The following is a 17,476-nucleotide window of genomic DNA, read 5'->3' as shown; positions in this document are numbered from 1 at the left end:
GCAGTTCTCAGTGCTGTTTGCGTGTGACAATTCTCTCAATGTCAGCGCCCAAAACAAAAGCTTGTCTTTCACCTCCCTGCCCTTTTTTTCTTCTCCTTTTTCTCCTTGAAGGAGCACTTTGTTTGCAAGGTTCTGCTTGTTGATGTAGGTGCAAAAAAAATGGAAAATAAGAGAGTAGAATAATAGAGAAATCACCCCTCCTCAAACTCAGTCTCATCCAGCCACCTCATCAAGGTGCCTTGAAACATTATGAGTTCACTCATTTCCTCCCTCCCTCCAACCCTCCCTCTCTCTCTCTCTCTCTCTCTCTCTCTCTCTCTCTCTCTCTCTCTCTCTCTTTCAATGCACCTGTCAGGGCTTGTAGGTTGTTCTAATCAGCTGTTAAAGTTTATGTCTATTGGCCTAAGGTGTGCTGAGAAAGCAGGAAGGGTTGTGCAGCACTGGTGTGACATTCAGGGCCTCCTAAACCCCCTACACACCCATGTCTTCCTTTCCATTGGGACTCTCTGGCAGATGAGAAGAGCTGTGGGCATGGAGCCAAAGCCTGATCCAACCTCTCATTCACTGTCAAGCACCAGAATCCCTGCACTACACGTGTGTGTGTGTGTGTGTGTGTGTGTGTGTGTGTGTGTGTGTTCTGGATGTGTGAACAGCCAGGATTTGTGGGCATTCTCTCACACACTTGACACAAGCTGCCCATGTGTGCATTGAGAATTTGCTTTGATTGAGCATGCCATAATGCTGTGGACCAGACATAAAGAGAAGTGAATACTTATTCAGGAAGAGAAAGCTGCATAGAGTGAATGCAAAGTCTCCGGTGAGTGGTACATTTTATTTTCACTGCTGCTATTACTTTGAAAAACGACTTTTCTTTTGTGTTGTGGCCTAGCGGATAGCACAGTTATCACTTTCTCTTTTGTTATTTTAGCTTTGTAAAAGTGGAGGAGAACATGGCCAAATCCATTCCAGACAAACTCATCAGCATTCATCCTTTTGTCTCATGCCCTCTTCATGTCTCTCTGTCTTTTCCCCCCAGACTGGCACTCTTTGTTCAAGTGTTTCATTGGAAGTGTGTAAATGGTGAGCCCCTCAGCCAAACATTTCCCTCTCTGATCAGTGAGAGGACCCATCTGCAGTCCTCATCCTCTTCTTTTCCTTCATGTCATCACTCCATTCTCCCCAGAGAGAGGACACAAATTAGCCCCATTTACACTCCATTTCCCCTAACTTCACTGCCTCTAACCTGATAATGACTAACTCATCTAGATTAATTGGGATGATAGGGGGAATTGTGTGTCAGTGTGTGTGTGTGTGTGTGTGTGTGTGTGTGTGTGTGTGTGTACAATATCAAGATATAGATATTGAGCATGGCACTGATGTGTAAATATGAATCCCCCACACACACACACCTGATAAAATTAAGCAATTAGCCACTCAAGGCCATGCATTACAGGGATTTTACCGCAGGTATGTGGTTATTAGAGCATTATAAGAGCTTTTTACTCCTGGTAAAAAGTGGTAAAATCACTGTAACAAATGGCCTTGAGTGGCTAATCAAATAAAAGTCACCAACATTCTCTAAATAGTCACATTTATTAATATTATTAACTGGACTAAACAATAATTCCACTATGTAGCTAGTTCATAAGTCTAAATTTAGATCATAAGCATGGATATTTATGGTTGCCAAGCAACTAGCAACTTGGCTCGTTAATATAGAATGTGCTGTCACAGGTGTGCATTTTTTCCCCTCCTTTTCTCCCCAATTTGGTATGCCCAATTCCCCATGCGCTCTAGGTCCTCATGATGGCGTAGTGACTCGCCTCAATCTGGGTGGCGGAGGACGGGATCTCAGTTGCCTCTGCATCTGAGACCATCAATCTGTGCATCTTATCACGTGGCTTGTTCAGCGTGTTACCGCGGACACTTTGCACGTGTAGAGGCTCACGCTATTCTCTGTGGCATCCACGCACAACTCACAATGCACCCCACCGAGAGTGAGATCCACATTATAGCGACCACAAGGAGGTTAACCCAACATGAATTTACCGTCCCTAGCAACCGGACCAATAGGTTGCTTAGGAAGCCTGATTGGAGTCACTCAGCACGCCCTGAATTCTTGCAACACCAGGTGTGATAGTCAGCATCTTTACTTGCTGAGCTTCTCAGGCCCCCCTTCAACAGCTTTAAACATGGTTTATCCAATCAGAATTAAGATTTGGAACTCATTTTGGAAATGTTCCCTCGAATATAGAATATAATTTTTTTTGTTTACTCTTTGCATAAAGCTTTGTCTGTGATTTTTTTACAAAGGCATTATCTACAAAAGTACACACCAGAATGATAAATGTAACTACCGAGAGAAAGCTTTTTTGGTTCCACAAGAGAGTGTATTTGCTCCGTGCAGTCGTACTCAGTTCGCTTTGCTGGAATAATTATGGAACCGCAGACTCCGTCTCCCCTTCTGAGAGGTTTAAATAGGATGAATGAGACTGGCAGGTGAGATACGTTGAGGTTTTGAGGAGCATGGAGTTTTGAATGTGGGGTTAGTTTGAGGCATGTTAGGCTCACAGCAGGTCTAGATCTGATCCCTCTTCATCTACTGGTCAGCAGCCTTCTGAGAGACAGAGATTTTAAAGGTCCCCTCAAAGATTTAGAAGAAAATCACAGCATAAATCTGCTGCTTTATTTGTTGATACAACCTAAAGTGTGCATCGTGTGATTGATGACAGCATGACGTTTTGCTTCGGAGCAAATCTCTTCTCCATTTTTCATTTAATCACACAAGTATCCTGAAATCTATAGCACATCACCCTATGTATTATCAGTCTCTACTCTTTGTTCTTTCGTCATCACTTTGTCATTTCTGGAGAGAGAATAGGAGCCTAGATAACTCGGCATTCCTTGTCGTGCGTCACTGGACAAAAGAGAGGAAACTGGTCTTGTGGTCTCTAGTAGTGTCAATAATCCTCTTCCTCTTTAAATGATGCCACTTCCAGGTTCATTTAGGTAGGGACGTTCCGTTTAGAGGAACATGTAAATATGAGGACATATTACTAAGTCTACATGTATAAACTTTATTAAAGTGACATTAAAATGTGTTATCAATGACTTCATGCCTTATTCTATTAGTATAATTCATATGAGATCAGTAAAAAAAAGCTGTTTTAACCACTTGATATGATTTAAAGTAATACAGTATATGTACAGTACAAAATTCTTAACTTGTTTACATTCTGATTTATTTGCGCTAAGGTGCTAACACGGTATAAGCAGCCATAATATGCGCAGATTGCACTCTGTTATTGTAATTTATGATGACACTGATACTACTACAAAGATAGGTGTATAAAAGAGTGTTAATGGGTGCAAAACAGACAAAAGAATGATGATAGGCATCTTTTACTTTGAGTAGATGGATGAATGGCTTTCGGCTGCAGATGGAACATTAGTGAAGCAGCATAGCAAACAACAGGGTGATTTGGTCACTTTTTTATTGGATTTTATGGATTTTATTCCTTTTGTAGACTAATTACATGACATGGTCTTGGAAAATGTCTATGCGAACCATTGTAACATGTCTTAACTGACTGAATGGGACTGAACGGACTTAGCTGTCAGCCTCAAAGTAGGTGGAGCTCCAGGTCACACTTACTGATGGCGTGGACCAATAGCAGTTAGAATTTGTTTAGAAGCTGGTTAGAAGATTTTCTGAAAGAAATGAATAACAGCATATTTATTGCTGGATAAAAAGTGTACAAAAAAAATCACACTTTTCGTATATCTGAATACACATTACCTATATTTGGCCTTTAGTTAGAAAATATTTTCTAAGAAAATATAATTAACACAGAAATTATAATTCTGCAGAGTCTCCCCAACCCTTTAGAAAACAAATCTGCCTGTTTCGAGTCGGTGGGGGGTCAGACACATCAGTGGTCTACGTTTAAAGCATCAACCTCTCATTACCTCTTATTGAGCTCTGCCAAGTGCAGACACGTTCTGTCACTTCATGTGGATTAATGGACAGATAATATCTCCTGCCTCTGAAGATGAGGACTGCAGAGCTGGTCATACAGAAATGCTTTCCTGTGCTGTCATGCACAGGGGTATATGATAACACTTCCTTTTGTCTACGTTGCTAGAGTAATTCATTTAAATGTTTAAGACACAGTATCTAATTGAGTTATTGCAGGTCAATTTAGGTTTAATATTGTCTTTAAAATAAGAAACACACATCAATGTGAATCTTTGCATCAGTTTCCTGTTTGTATGCCCCTCTCCTTCTTTGGAAATTAAGATGTTAATCTTTCCATCCAGTTGTATAAATAACTTTTCAACATAGTGAGCCGTTATACTAGTAAACAAAGACATGTAAATACTATACAACCTGTGGTGATAAAGTTCTTATGAAATCTCTTTCCTAAACTCTTGTCTTACTGTCTCCATCTGTCCTGGTCTGTCTCTCCCTCTCTTTTATCTATTACTCCCAAGATAGTTTCCTCATGGCTTTCAAGTCCCTCACATCTCAAGCTAAGCAGGTCATTCCCTGCTGAAAATCCATGGAGGAATGCAAGAAATGGGGAGAATCGCCTGTGGGCAGGGTGAGTTTTAGTAGGTTCAGTGTTTAGGGTCAGGGGTGGATATTGTTTAAAGGTACAAGAGTAATTGTGAGCTAAGAGTTGCATTCGCCAATTAGCAGTGTGTGTGGATGGACTATTAGAGGCGCCTTAAAATGGTTTCCCAGCACAAAGAACAAAGGTCAACACCATTACTCTGGGAATGCAGTTATGGAAGTCTCATGACAGTCTGGATGAGATTTTTACAATCAGCACTGTTGAAGAAAACCTTTTCTGTTAAAATAATTTCTCCTACCCCAGCTTAATGAGGAAGCACAACTGGAGTCAACTACAGTATATACAACTACAACTAAGTCATCTGTAAATTCATTTCCGAAAAGTGTTACACTGTATCAAAACATTGCTCTGTTTGTTTGAGCACCCCAAACCAGCTCAACACAGCAACATTGGCTCAACCAAAGGCATGAGTTTGGAACAGGACTATCTGTTTTCCAACCAATGGCAGATAAGAAAAATGTTTGAGAAACATTTGGTGCCACTAGAGGTGCCAGTTTGCGCGCACACGTGAGAGAGAGAGAGAGAGAGAGAGAGAGAGACGCACTGGTGCCTCCGGCACATCTTTATCCCCTTCTCGGCTGATTTGTCCGATTCAGGGCTGGCTGTATGTCCTCATGTCCTCATCACACTCCTCCATGGCCCGACTCAGTTCTGGGAAACCCCCAGCATGACACACTCCCCTCCCTTCCTGGAGGGGGGGGGGCTTTGCCCTTCAGGCCATGCCTGCCGGCAGGTCCTCCCCATCTTTCTGGAGCCCTCAGAGAGATGAGGGGTGGGAAAGGGGAGAGGACATGCTGTCGCCCGGTGCTCAACTGCTCCTCCACCGTCCGGGCGGACAACAGCTCGCTCCTCCCCTGGCGGATGGCAGCGACCCATCCATCACCAGGCAGACAGCCGTGGCCTGTGGACGACAGTGGCGAGGACTCCGTGACATGCGTCCCTCCTTCCTCCCAGGTGTCGGCACCAATGTAACGGGGTAAGGGATGGGCAAGGAGGAGGCAGGAACTGGTTGAACAGTCAACGTAAAGTTTAATGATATAAATGAACTTAAAACAACCTAAAACATACAGACACACAAAACATGGACACATGCATCTCTCACTTTCTCTCGAACTGGCGCCTCTGGATCATCTTTAACCCCCTCCCGGCTGATTAGCCCGATTCAAGGATGGCCATGTATACTCATGGCCTGGCCCCACCCTCCTCCTCATTGCACCTTGTTATTAAATCAAAATGCACTGCAGAATTTCTTCTACCTATACATAGCCATTTTATTATTAATTTAAAAACATTTATTATATGATTTAAAATAATGAAATAATTATTGTAATGATGAAAGTAGCTCAGCGAGTATTGACACTGACTACCACCCCTGGAGTCATGAGTTCGAATCCAGGGTGTGCTGAGTGACTCCAGCCAGGTCTCCTAAGCAACCAAATTGGCCCAGTTGCTAGAGAGGGTAGAGTCACATGGGGTAACCTCCTCGTGGTCACGATTAAGTGGTTCTCGCTCTCAGTGGGGCACGTGGTAAGTTGTGCATGGGTCACGGAGAGTAGCATGCTCTGAGTCTCCATGGTGTCATGCACAGCGAGTCACACGATAAGATGCATGGATTGACCGTCTCAGAAGCGTCTCAGAGACTTGTCCTCCACCACCCAGATTTATGTGAGTAAACACGCCACCACGAGGACCTAGTAAGTATTGGGAATTTGGCATTCCAAAAATTGGGGAGAAAAGGGCATAAAATTTTAACAATAATAATAAACTAAAAAAAAAAAACGTTTTAAATGAATAATTATACTAAACTAAATAAACGGAAAAAATATTTATTCATTTGTAAATTATTATTTTATATAATATTAAGAACAAAATTAAAACTGGTGGCCATTATTTCCTGGTCGAACACATGATGACGATATAGTTGTGAGTATCTATGGGATAAATCAGCAGAGAAAGAGTCTTTGTCTGTGCTCTCTCTTACTGACAAGAGCAGATTGAGCACATTCAAAATTACAGATTTCATCTGAGGGAACAATAGATTGCATTTCTAATCCACTCTAGTCTGCACTCATTCTTTCTATGTCTTTCTCTGTGGTGCAGTAAAAGCCCACAAAGCCTTCCCGCAACTCTGTGCGCCAGTGCTAGGCTTTGGGGAGGTTTTAAACCTTGCTCTTTGCCCCAGGCCTCAAAGACAGGGAACAGAAACAAAAGTACTAGATTAATGGGAACTGGTTTAGGGAAAGGAATAATGCTTTTCTGGTTGCTTTTCCCTCCACTTATAGTATCTCTAAGCAGCCATTGCTTATAGCTTTTCTTTGTCTGTCTGGTGAGTATGCTTTTTCTTCCTGATATCCATCACGAATGACTAATACAGTTTGAGCATCCCAGCACTTTCTATTCATTTTCTTGCAGAAAATATTAGATATTATAATATCTGACTGAATGAAGTTTGGTGATTGAGTTATCAGACTTTATTTGAGGTTAAAATTTTGCTCTAGTTATTTTCAAGCAGGGCTGTTCGTTCTTTAATCATCTATAATGTGATATAAGGAGACATTTGGGATTATTACACATCAGTAATGATAGATTTTGTGATTCATAGCAGCTCTTTTGAATTTAATGTTGAAGAGCTTTATTTGTTTTCACACCCACCTTACCTCGCTACCATCTGTTTGCTCTACACTTTTGAGAGAGCTACGAGAGGTAAAGTTAGTGTGCTAGTGATCTATATAGTTACAGTTTATTAGTAACATAAGTCACCGTATTCTTCATAACGGACGTTGTAAAAAATAGCCCTTTGTTTGACCTGGAAACTGAAGGAAGCAAAGCTGTGATGACTTCCTTTTTTAACACTTGCCCCACGCTGCCGTGCATGTGTTGGTGATCTATTCTGTAGCCTCCCTTTCTCCTGAAACAAAAGAGTATCTGAGGGAGGGAGACGGACGTTCACTAGAGTCAGTCCATTTCATTATTCCATTACAATGTACACCCTGCTCACAGCCAAACATTCACTTTATGCTCATCTGCAGAGAGAATGGGGGGAGAAAGGCTTTATGAGAAAGAAAGAAAGAAAGAAAGAAAGAAAGAAAAGAAAGAAAGAAAGAAAGAAAGAAAGAAAGAAAGAGAAAGAAAAGTAATAATCATGTAATAAATGTAATATTAGTATGTGATCAATATTTAATAACTTGTTTGTCGTATATGTTATAAACCAAGGTTAGCAATACTTAACAACTTAAATAAAATATATATAGAGATGTTCATATTGTGGTAATGAGAACATCATATTACCAATTTCTTTTAAACAATTCTGTAATGAGAATTGGGGTAAAATGTGCATGACTTTCGCAATTCTCTCAACATTCCCTCGTGCCATCCCAGATGAGTATGACTTTCTTTCTTCAGAACACAAATTACATTTTCAGATGACTATCTCAGCTGTGTAGGTCCATACAATGGAAGTGAATGGTGGCCAGATCTTTGAAGCTCTGAAAAAGAAATAAAGGCAGCATAAAAGTAGTCCACAAAACTCAAGTGGTTAATTCCATATATTCAGAAGTGATATGATAGGTGTGGGTGGAATAAAATCTATATTTAAAGGGTTAGTTCACCCAAAAATGTAAAAATCTCTCATCATTTACTTGTCTTAATACCATCCCAGATGTGTATTGTGTATGACTTTTTCTCATCTGTAGTTGTAGTTTCAGCTCTGTAGTTCCATAAAATGCAAGTGAATGGGTGCCAACATTTTTAAGCTCCAAAATCCACATAAGGTCAACATAAAAGTACTGCAGACAAGATGAGAAATAAATCAATATTTAAGTCCTTTTCCTTCACTTTCACATTCTTGTGTTTTTGATGACTCACATTCTTTGTGCATATAGTCAGGGAGACAAAAATGACTTAAAAATTTATCTGTTTCGCACCTTCATCTGTCATAACATGTCTGGACACATGGATTTAACCACTGGAGTCATATAGATTACTTTATGCTGCCTGTATGTGGATTTTGGATCTTAAAAATTTTGGCACCCATTCACTTGCATTGTATGGCCCTACAGATTGGAAATATTCTTCTAAAAATCTTTGTTTGTTCTGCAGCAGAAAGAAAGTCATACACATCTGGGACGCAATGAGAGTGAGTAAATGATGATATAATTATTTTTGGGTAAACCATCTCTTTAATGGCCATTAAAATAGCCTTAATCGTAAATATGCCAATTCTACTTTTTTGTTTATTTTGATTTTAGAGTAAAATAGGACTAAAATAGGTTTCATGAAAATCACCCAGTAGCTAAAAGAGAATATTAACTCATCTTCAACCAAAGCTAAAGAATAAAGTTCAGCTAACTTTTAACTTCCATTGTCACTCCCACATTGTCCCTCCCAATGTAATAAGTAAAAATAACATTTGATGTAAAATTAAATGACTCTGAACATCAGTAAATATACACATTATTATAGGCCAGGTTTAAAATGCAACACTCAGTTTTATACATAATGTAACTCTCCCTTCTCTATCTCTCTATCCACCAAGGGGGCTTGGCCTGGAAAGGTTAAAGACCTCTGGTATAAACAAATAAGAATAACAGTGATTAGCATGCTCACATTGCATCAGAAGTTCTGATCATTAGTACTTATATAAAGTACAAAAGAACATATACTTGTGCTATAGTTCTTGCTTTAGTGTAATCTTTTAAAGCAGTATTGATATTTGTATGAATGTTGAGGTAAGATCATAGTGTATGCGAGTGCTTGTGTGCAAGTGTGAGCGAGTACGTGAATATGTGACCATAAGTGTGTCTGTGAAAGATTGTGTGTGTAAGTGTAAGTGTTTAATAATGAAGCCCAGGCTAGCACATCCTTCACAGTGAGTAGAATGAAGTGGAGGAGGTGTCCTCCTAAGTGGTTGTGATTAAAGTTTCACAGTGAGGCTGTGCAAGGCTCAGCATGCAATCCCACTGCCACACGCCCTTCCTCCATCCTCTCCACCTGCCTCTACCCCATAGGTGACATCCAGCTCAGAGATGACAAAACAATTTTTTGTTTTGTTTGTGTGTGTGTGTGTTTTATATGTCATTCCTAACTTGTCCAACTTCCTTTCTTCTGTGGATCACAAATAAATATTTTTGAAGACTATCCTGGCCACTCTCCTGGAAAGTCATACATGTTTTGAACTCATGAGGGTGAGTAAATGATGACAGAAATGTAATTTGTTTGGGTGAACTATCCCTTTAACCCAGATATACAGGGTTTACGTATCATCACAGATGTGTTTATGGTAGTGGGGCCCGTTGTCGTCACATTGAGGTTTATCACACATTATTATTGCTGAATCTCACCAGGGATGTAAAAGAGTATCATGTTGGTGAGGAAGAGGGAGAGAGTAGAAAGAGTGGGCTTCAGGTCATACGGTTCATACGCTGACTCACGTTTTCCACTCGACTCATCGGGATCACAGTTTCTCTCACCTTTCAGTTATGACTGCAATGACATTTTAACTGTAGATCTCACTTTGATATTCCATCTGGACTGTTTTTTTTTTGTGGTTGAAGGTTTGATATTTAATGGAATCGTACCAGATGGTATCAAATCTGTGCTTGATTAGCACACATATGCTTATATAGCATCAGAGCTCACATTCACTTAGAGTGGGAAAAGACAGCATGAACTCATGAAAATGATGTGGCTGTGGTGACATTTTTGCTAATGGATATTATGTGGTTACTTCAGTTCAGAGGTGAAATGTCCACTGAGGGGCACTAAAAGCAAGTACAAGTTTCTCCCAAACAGGTAAAACAGAGTTTTAAATCAACAAAACCAACCTCCCTATCCCTAAACCTGACAGGTCAGAAAAAGCAAATGTGACATGAAAAACGGAATTGCTTAAACAACCTCTTCATTTTGTGGAGCTTCTGTGACACATTTGGCTCATGTGTTGGCTTGCATGCTCTTTTGGACACGTAACCCGGTCCTTTGCATCTTAACAGGGCAAAAGGTATTTGTTAATTAATTGCCGTTTTACTCGTGATTTGTGTGAATGAAAGTTCATTTCACCACCAAACTGCCGAGATGCTGTACATACAGTGGTCCATTTAAGAATTATTTAGCAAAAATGTAGGCATACCAACACGATCCTGAGACGAGTTTGGAAGAAAACTACCAAAGTCCCTTTAAGACAAGTCTCTTTACTTTGCCAGAGAACAGAGAGGATGCGCTATTCCACACCAATGAACAGCATACATTTACTGCTGAAGCTTACTAACTGGACATGGAGAGGAAGGTGTATAGAAAGTGAGGTGGAGCTGCGAAAAGTAGTGAAAAATGGGGTCAGCTCTGGTTTATGTAACTCTACAGCAAGGTTGAGTAGACTTACTGCAGACTGCCATCCTGAGAATTGAAAGTATCAGCTGGGCTTTTCTCTCTCTCTCTTTCTCTTAGCCTTAGTGCTTTGTTGACCCATACTGCTGAAACTGGACATGATCTAGAGAAATAAACACTGGCCTCAAAACACACAAGCATGTGTAACTGGTCCAAGTGGGAATCGAACCGGCGTCTCTGGCATAAGAGGTGGGTACTATAACAAGGAGGCTAGAGGCTGCAGCGTCAGGGGAGTGAGGTTTACTGCACAGCTACCTACCAGCTGGATACTGTTACACACACACACACACACACACACACACACACGTTTTTAAGCTATTTAAATTATGGGGACACTAGAAATGTCCTCATAAAGCACATATATAGCATAATACCCTTGTAATTACCAGTTTGTAACCTAAAATGTTTCCTCGTAAACCACATAAACATGGCCTCACACACACACACTTTACAACTATAATCAGGTCTCTTACTTGAGGTAAAACAAAATATGATGTTCACGTGTAAAACTCCCCAATACTTTTAAAAAGTTTCAAAAGCTTGAGGTTTAAAAGACCTTATAGTAAGACAAAACAGGACTATAGCCTATCTAGATGATAACAGATTATGAAAATCTAGCAATAGTCATGTTCACACACTGTGTTGTTTATTTGGAGTCCCACAGAAACCTAACCCTAACCTTAACCTTAGTAACAGCATATGTGATTCTCGCAAGATTTTGGCATCTGGACGGTTACCTTCTTGACACAGCCCGCTAGTTAGAAAGCTAGCTAGCTAGATAGATAGATAGATAGATAGACAGACAGACAGACAGATGCAAGAATTGGGGTTTGAATAGTCTTCTTGCACAGTTGGAAAATTCCATAAATGTTAGTCTATGTGATTTGTGGGATTTTATTTGGTAGCTGCTTCAGGAAAACCATAAGTCGGAACAGTCCAAAGGTCTGTACCAAGTTTGGTGGATGGAGCTTAAAAGCTGTGGTTGGGGTTACATTTAATCAGTTTTGTCTTTGTTTAGAGATTTTGGAAAAACCATAATCTGTAAAGACAGACATGCATAGGATAGACAAGGCCACTTTGGTCAAAATAACTTTATTGCTCCACTATAGCGTCCGATCATTTACTTTTCCCTCTTAAAATGATCAAGATTGGCATTGATGATGATATAACTGAGGTTTAGATTTAAGATTGCTGGGCTTTCTTGATCTTCTGTAATAATTACCTTATTTTTGGCTTCTTAAGGAAGGAATGAAGATGAATCTGAGCAAATTCTCCCTCTTGTGCAGCAGTGAGGGTGTGTGAAGTGTTGTTGAATGAGTGTTGTGTTTTTGTGTGGCCGCACCTTAAACCAGGTGTGCTTTCATCTTCTCATATGTATTTTGTAATCCACCCATCACATCCTAAGAAACCCAGGACCTCCAAACAGTACAGTATTGCATATCTGCAAGCAATCCTTACGTCTTGACTTAATCCTTTCTTGTTCCATTTGTTTAAAAATTTCTATTATGCTTGTTTTTCAGGGAAAACTGCATTAGGACTGACGATGAGGACCATGAGGTCTATAAATAGAAGAATCCAGTTGTGGAAATCAATCTGATCAGTTGGTTCTGCCTCAGGTACTGCTGCTAATTCACATCTTGCTCTAACACAATAGAACTATTGCACTTACACAACTTTTTCAGCCATCTGGGTTCCGGGTGTATTTTTCCCATTCATTTCTTCCATAGACTTTCCAAAAAATCCTCCATTAAAGAGTTGTAAATCATGAACAAAACCAACCAGTGCCGAGGTTAATCGCAACATTACAGGCTTTGTTTTAAGGCAAAATTGTATTTGAAAATCTGACAAAAAATCAAAGGTCTTTCATGAGGGCAGGGACTACAATCCCATGAAGCATTGCAAATGACGTAATCAAATATAAAACAATGGAAATATATAAAATTATTGATTTTAGGCTGTTGACTAGAAGAATAGAAACGATAGAGTTTACGTATATTGTGAAACATTCCGATAAACACAAATATATAAGTAGTTTGAGAGTCTGGGAGATCGACTCTCATTTAGTTTGCATCATTTATAGTGTGTCATGGGAGTCGGCGGCTGCTTCCGGTCTTGTTTCGCTGGCTTTGTTAGCTGCATTTCTCTGACTGGTGAAGCTTTCTCTGCTGTACAATGGGTAATGTAGTTGTTCAACAGCAATTCCGCTATTAAAGATGATTTTCAACAATGTTGAAGTAACACAGACTGATGGCTTCAACGGAAGCATATACCATCGATAAACAACCTCAGAGCCATAGGCGGAAATCGCTGGGAGTCGGGGGTCAGGACCCCTAAAGGGTGTCCCCCTAAAATATCATTAAAATATGTGTATTGTAAATAATATTTATTTATTTAATATGAATAAAATAATTTATTCTTAAAATAATTGTTTAAGAAATAAAATGATACAAATGCAAACGGGTCAACAACAAAAAAAACCTCGGTGTCCCCTTCAAAAATTGCTCTTGAGAATTGTTGTTTATTGTCCCCCCCCAACATTTTGATGAAATTTTCGCCCCTGCTCGGAGCTCACTTTAGGTCTGTCTTTGAAGGTTTATAAATGACTGAAAATCAGTTTGTCCATGGAAGAAATGAATGGGAATTCTACTTCTGGAAACAGACTGTTGTGCTCTATATCTCTTCATATTTTACTTTAAGGTAAGTTTTTAAGGTTTTTGGTGCAATTTGTTGAGAAAATACTTTCTCTTATACCTGCTTAATGTGGATAGACAACCATAAGTAAGCTTTTATAGGTTGATCTCTCTAAAAAGTGTAAACACTGTGGCTCTTTTTGTTTGAGCATTATGACCAGGCTTGACATGGCAACAATGGTTCAACCAGTGGCATGGGTTGGTATATCAACAGTATTTTCCGACCAATGGCAAATGGGGGAGTGTTCAGGATACCTGTTTGAAAAAAGTAATTATTTGCAATTTCATTTGACCTTTAATTTCTCACCATGGTGAATGTTGAATAATGGATATAAATGATTACATCCCTCTTTCTTTCTATGGAGTGTGACAAATTTAACTGATTTGTACTCTAATTGAGTCGTTCCAACAATTTCAACAGATTTTAACAGAGATATGTATGGTGAACTCTCTAATGGAGGTCACTGATGATCCCAGCACAGCAGGTTGATATTTTTCACATCCCACTCTATCCCTCTCTTACTCGCTCTGTCTTTGTGTGCATCAGAGATATTTCTAGTGTTAGGCTCTGATCACATGCTCTTCAGCTCTCACTTTTAGAGATGTTGAGATTGATTTCCTTTGCTTTAGGTACTTACATCCTTTTTCATTTCGTTACTTTCTCTTTCAGCACTTTAATAATTCTCAAACCCTAAACTTCCCCCTTTACATTCTGTAAGCACTGGACTGAGCAGGTATGCTACCTCAGAGCTCCAGTGGCTCTTTTCTGCTGTCTCTAGATAGCATAGCAAGAGTGTGGTGTGTTTGTTGATCGATCAGGCCCTAAAGACTTGCAAATATATCACTGAAATGTCAAACAGTCTCTTCAGCAATGGGACCTGTATGTTGTGCATTTAAAAACTGTTGTGTCTTTCACAGACGTTAAACCATGGGGAACGTGGAGAGCCAAAATGGAGACCACACCTACTACTGTGAGGGGCAGGGCCACCTCTCACGAAAGCACATGACCAGATCCCTTCGCATCAACAAGCAGTCTAGGCGATCGCGTCACACCTCGTCCAGCAAGTCTGAGCACCGCAACTCTGAGACCAGCACGAGATCCAGCAGCACCCCTTCCATTCCCCAATCCCTAACCGAAAATGGCCTGGAACCCTTCAACGAGACCGATGCTCTAGAGGGCTTTGGAGGAACCATTTGGGTGGAGCAGGTAGCAATGAACTTGCGGCCAGTGTCTTTTCATGACCCCACCACCACGCCAGGTTCTGAAGATGGAGTGGAGATGGACACAGTGGTCCCAGACAGTTGTGATGATAAGGGACTATTCACAAGTGAGGACACACACCTTCAGAGAACCAGAGATGGTCCTCGGGAGGGTGGCAGCTTCAAGAAGAAACGTTCCAAATCTGCAGACATGTGGAGAGAGGATTCCATGGAATTCTCTCTGTCAGATCTAAGCCAAGAGCACCTAACCAGCACTGAGGAGATTATTGGGACAAACGAGGATCACTGTGGAAGTCGACATCGAACCTCCAGCCCACGGACGCTCGAATCTCACTCCGGAGAGAGGGCGAACTCTTTGGATGAACTTTGCACAGAAAGGCTACCCCCACTTCGTGGCTCCCACCATCTCTATAACAGTCATAATCTTGAGGTGATAGAAGGAGGTGTAATGAACAGTGAGGTCTTGTCTCCTGCGGAGGAGGACGGGAACGGATATGGAGCTTACACGCTTCCCTGTCGTCGCTCTCACTGCCTGTCGGAAGGACCGTCCAATCACCAGGCTCCCATCTGCTCCCGTATGCAAGGGCGGCGTGTGAAAACAACACATGTGAGTTATGCCTCTGACACATGATTTCTCATATCATCTCAACATAAACAGCTCATGATTCATCCAGCCTGATCTCATGAATATGATTTGACTGTGGTGACATTTTTTTCAGAATTATATTATGTGGTTTATAAAATGCTTCGTGGCAGCTCGGAGGTGAACTGTCCACTGTGTGATGCTAAATGCGAGCTAAATGTTCTCCAAAACAAATGTGGTTTTTAGGGTTAATGCTGTATTGAGTTTTAAATCAACCTACCTACCTCCCTATCCTATGCCTTAACCTAACCGATAGTATCAGAAAAAATTATATGAGATAACAAAAAACAGATTTAAAGGTTAATGTTTAAAACAGGCTTGCAAATGTAGTTCATTATATAATGCAAATGTTAAATTGTATCGTAAGTCATGCGCTATTCTAAAAATGTTTAGAGGTCATAAGATAGCATTGCTTGAGAAAAATGGCAAAAAACTTCTATGAACTTCTAATGTACCATTTTACTCGTGATTTGTGTGAAAGTGAATAAGTCATTGTTGTTGATGTGTCTCTTATGTTAAATTCACATACAACCAGCCTTGTAAAAATAATTTGTAAAATTGTACTATAGGTATATAACGTGATTCTTTGATACCACACTGGATTCACCTGTCATTTGTCTTGACTCTTTGTTATAAAACAGGTGTTTTTCCCTGATCAAATACTTTTGTTCCAAACCTATATGACTTTCTTTCTTCCGTGGAACACAAAAGGAGATTATGCAGAATGTCAGTCAGTCAGTCTATTAACTTGCATTGTATAGAAGAATATGCAATAAAATTGAATGGAGACTAAGGCTAAGTTTTTGCCTAAAATCTCCTTATGTGTTTCAGAAGAAAGTCATAAGAGTTTGGGACAACTTGAGGATGAGTAAATGAGAGAATGTTAATATTCTTGTGAACTATGCCTTTAAGTTCAAATTATTCATCTACTTTTAGGTAATTATTACAATTTGAAAGGTAAAAGACACAACTTTTTGTGCATATTTGATGTGATGTTATGCGATTTGAACAGTCTTTGCTTGTCAAAGAGCTTTCAATTTTGAGAGGTCTCTGTAGACTTTTCAAACACAAAATCCAGAATGATGTTAGAATCTCTATTAGAAACATAGGCAGTATATCAGTGCTAGCAAAGGGAAGCCTCTCTGTAGCATGTTTCATGCAGGGTTCCTCTTTCTCTGTCATGCACAAGTAAACAAATTCAGAAAAAGTAGAGATTAGTCTCGTTTTTGTATTAATCAAAGGTCGGAAAAAAAAAAGCTGTCACCTTTTATCTTACCCTGTATGTTTGCTGTGTTAATGTGTCTGTATATGTGTGTAGGATATCACGGCGGCAGATGAGGGCAGTGAGTATGGAGACAGCGGTATTGACGGTGGCGCTGCTGAAGTCGAGCATTCATCGTGCCGTTGTAAGGCCATGTCCGCATCCTTTTCTGTCTACTCCACTGCTAGCGGGAGCATCTTCGCGGGAAGTGACAGCGGCAGTAGTAGCGGAGGTGGAGGTGATCGTGAGCACCAGCCAGGTGGAGATCAGGGTGTTTATGAGAACTTCCGGCAGGAACTGGACTTGAACTCATGGCAGACCCGGGAAGAGGCCGGGTCGGCTGCTAGCGATGAGAGGAGTAGTGGTACGCTCAGCTCCATTTATCCATCGGACATTCTGCTTAGCACGGTGCAGAGTACAGTACGGAAGGCCGGCACCCTGGCTGTGAAGAACTTCCTGATGCACAAGAAGAATAAGAAGGTGGAGCCAGCTGCAAAAAGGAAGTGGAAACAGTACTGGGTGTCACTCAAAGGTGAGATGCAGGCTTTGGAAAAGCATACTTCGATATTACTATTTCTGCAGTATATAGTATGTGCACTGTGCATAGTATTAAGATTTTCTGTATGCATGGAATACTACTACTTTT

The 17,476-nt window shown here is 40.4% G+C and overlaps 1 protein-coding gene across 1 annotated transcript in view; it reads left to right on the top strand.

Annotated features, from left to right (window-relative positions):
* tiam1a (TIAM Rac1 associated GEF 1a) overlaps window positions 1-17,476 on the top strand; it is a 77,116-nt gene that overhangs the window by 15,012 nt on the left and 44,628 nt on the right. The window contains exons 2-4 of the mRNA XM_052116159.1: window positions 12,536-12,631; window positions 14,624-15,533; window positions 16,888-17,362. Of these exons, the coding sequence (XP_051972119.1) occupies window positions 14,634-15,533; window positions 16,888-17,362 (1,375 nt within the window). The 5' untranslated portion in view covers window positions 12,536-12,631; window positions 14,624-14,633. The remainder of the gene's footprint in view (window positions 1-12,535; window positions 12,632-14,623; window positions 15,534-16,887; window positions 17,363-17,476) is intronic.

Source organism: Xyrauchen texanus, chromosome 43 (genome assembly GCF_025860055.1).
Source record: "Xyrauchen texanus isolate HMW12.3.18 chromosome 43, RBS_HiC_50CHRs, whole genome shotgun sequence".
In the NCBI taxonomy this organism is placed as follows: domain Eukaryota; kingdom Metazoa; phylum Chordata; class Actinopteri; order Cypriniformes; family Catostomidae; genus Xyrauchen; species Xyrauchen texanus.
This window is presented reverse-complemented; position numbering and strand designations above follow the sequence as displayed.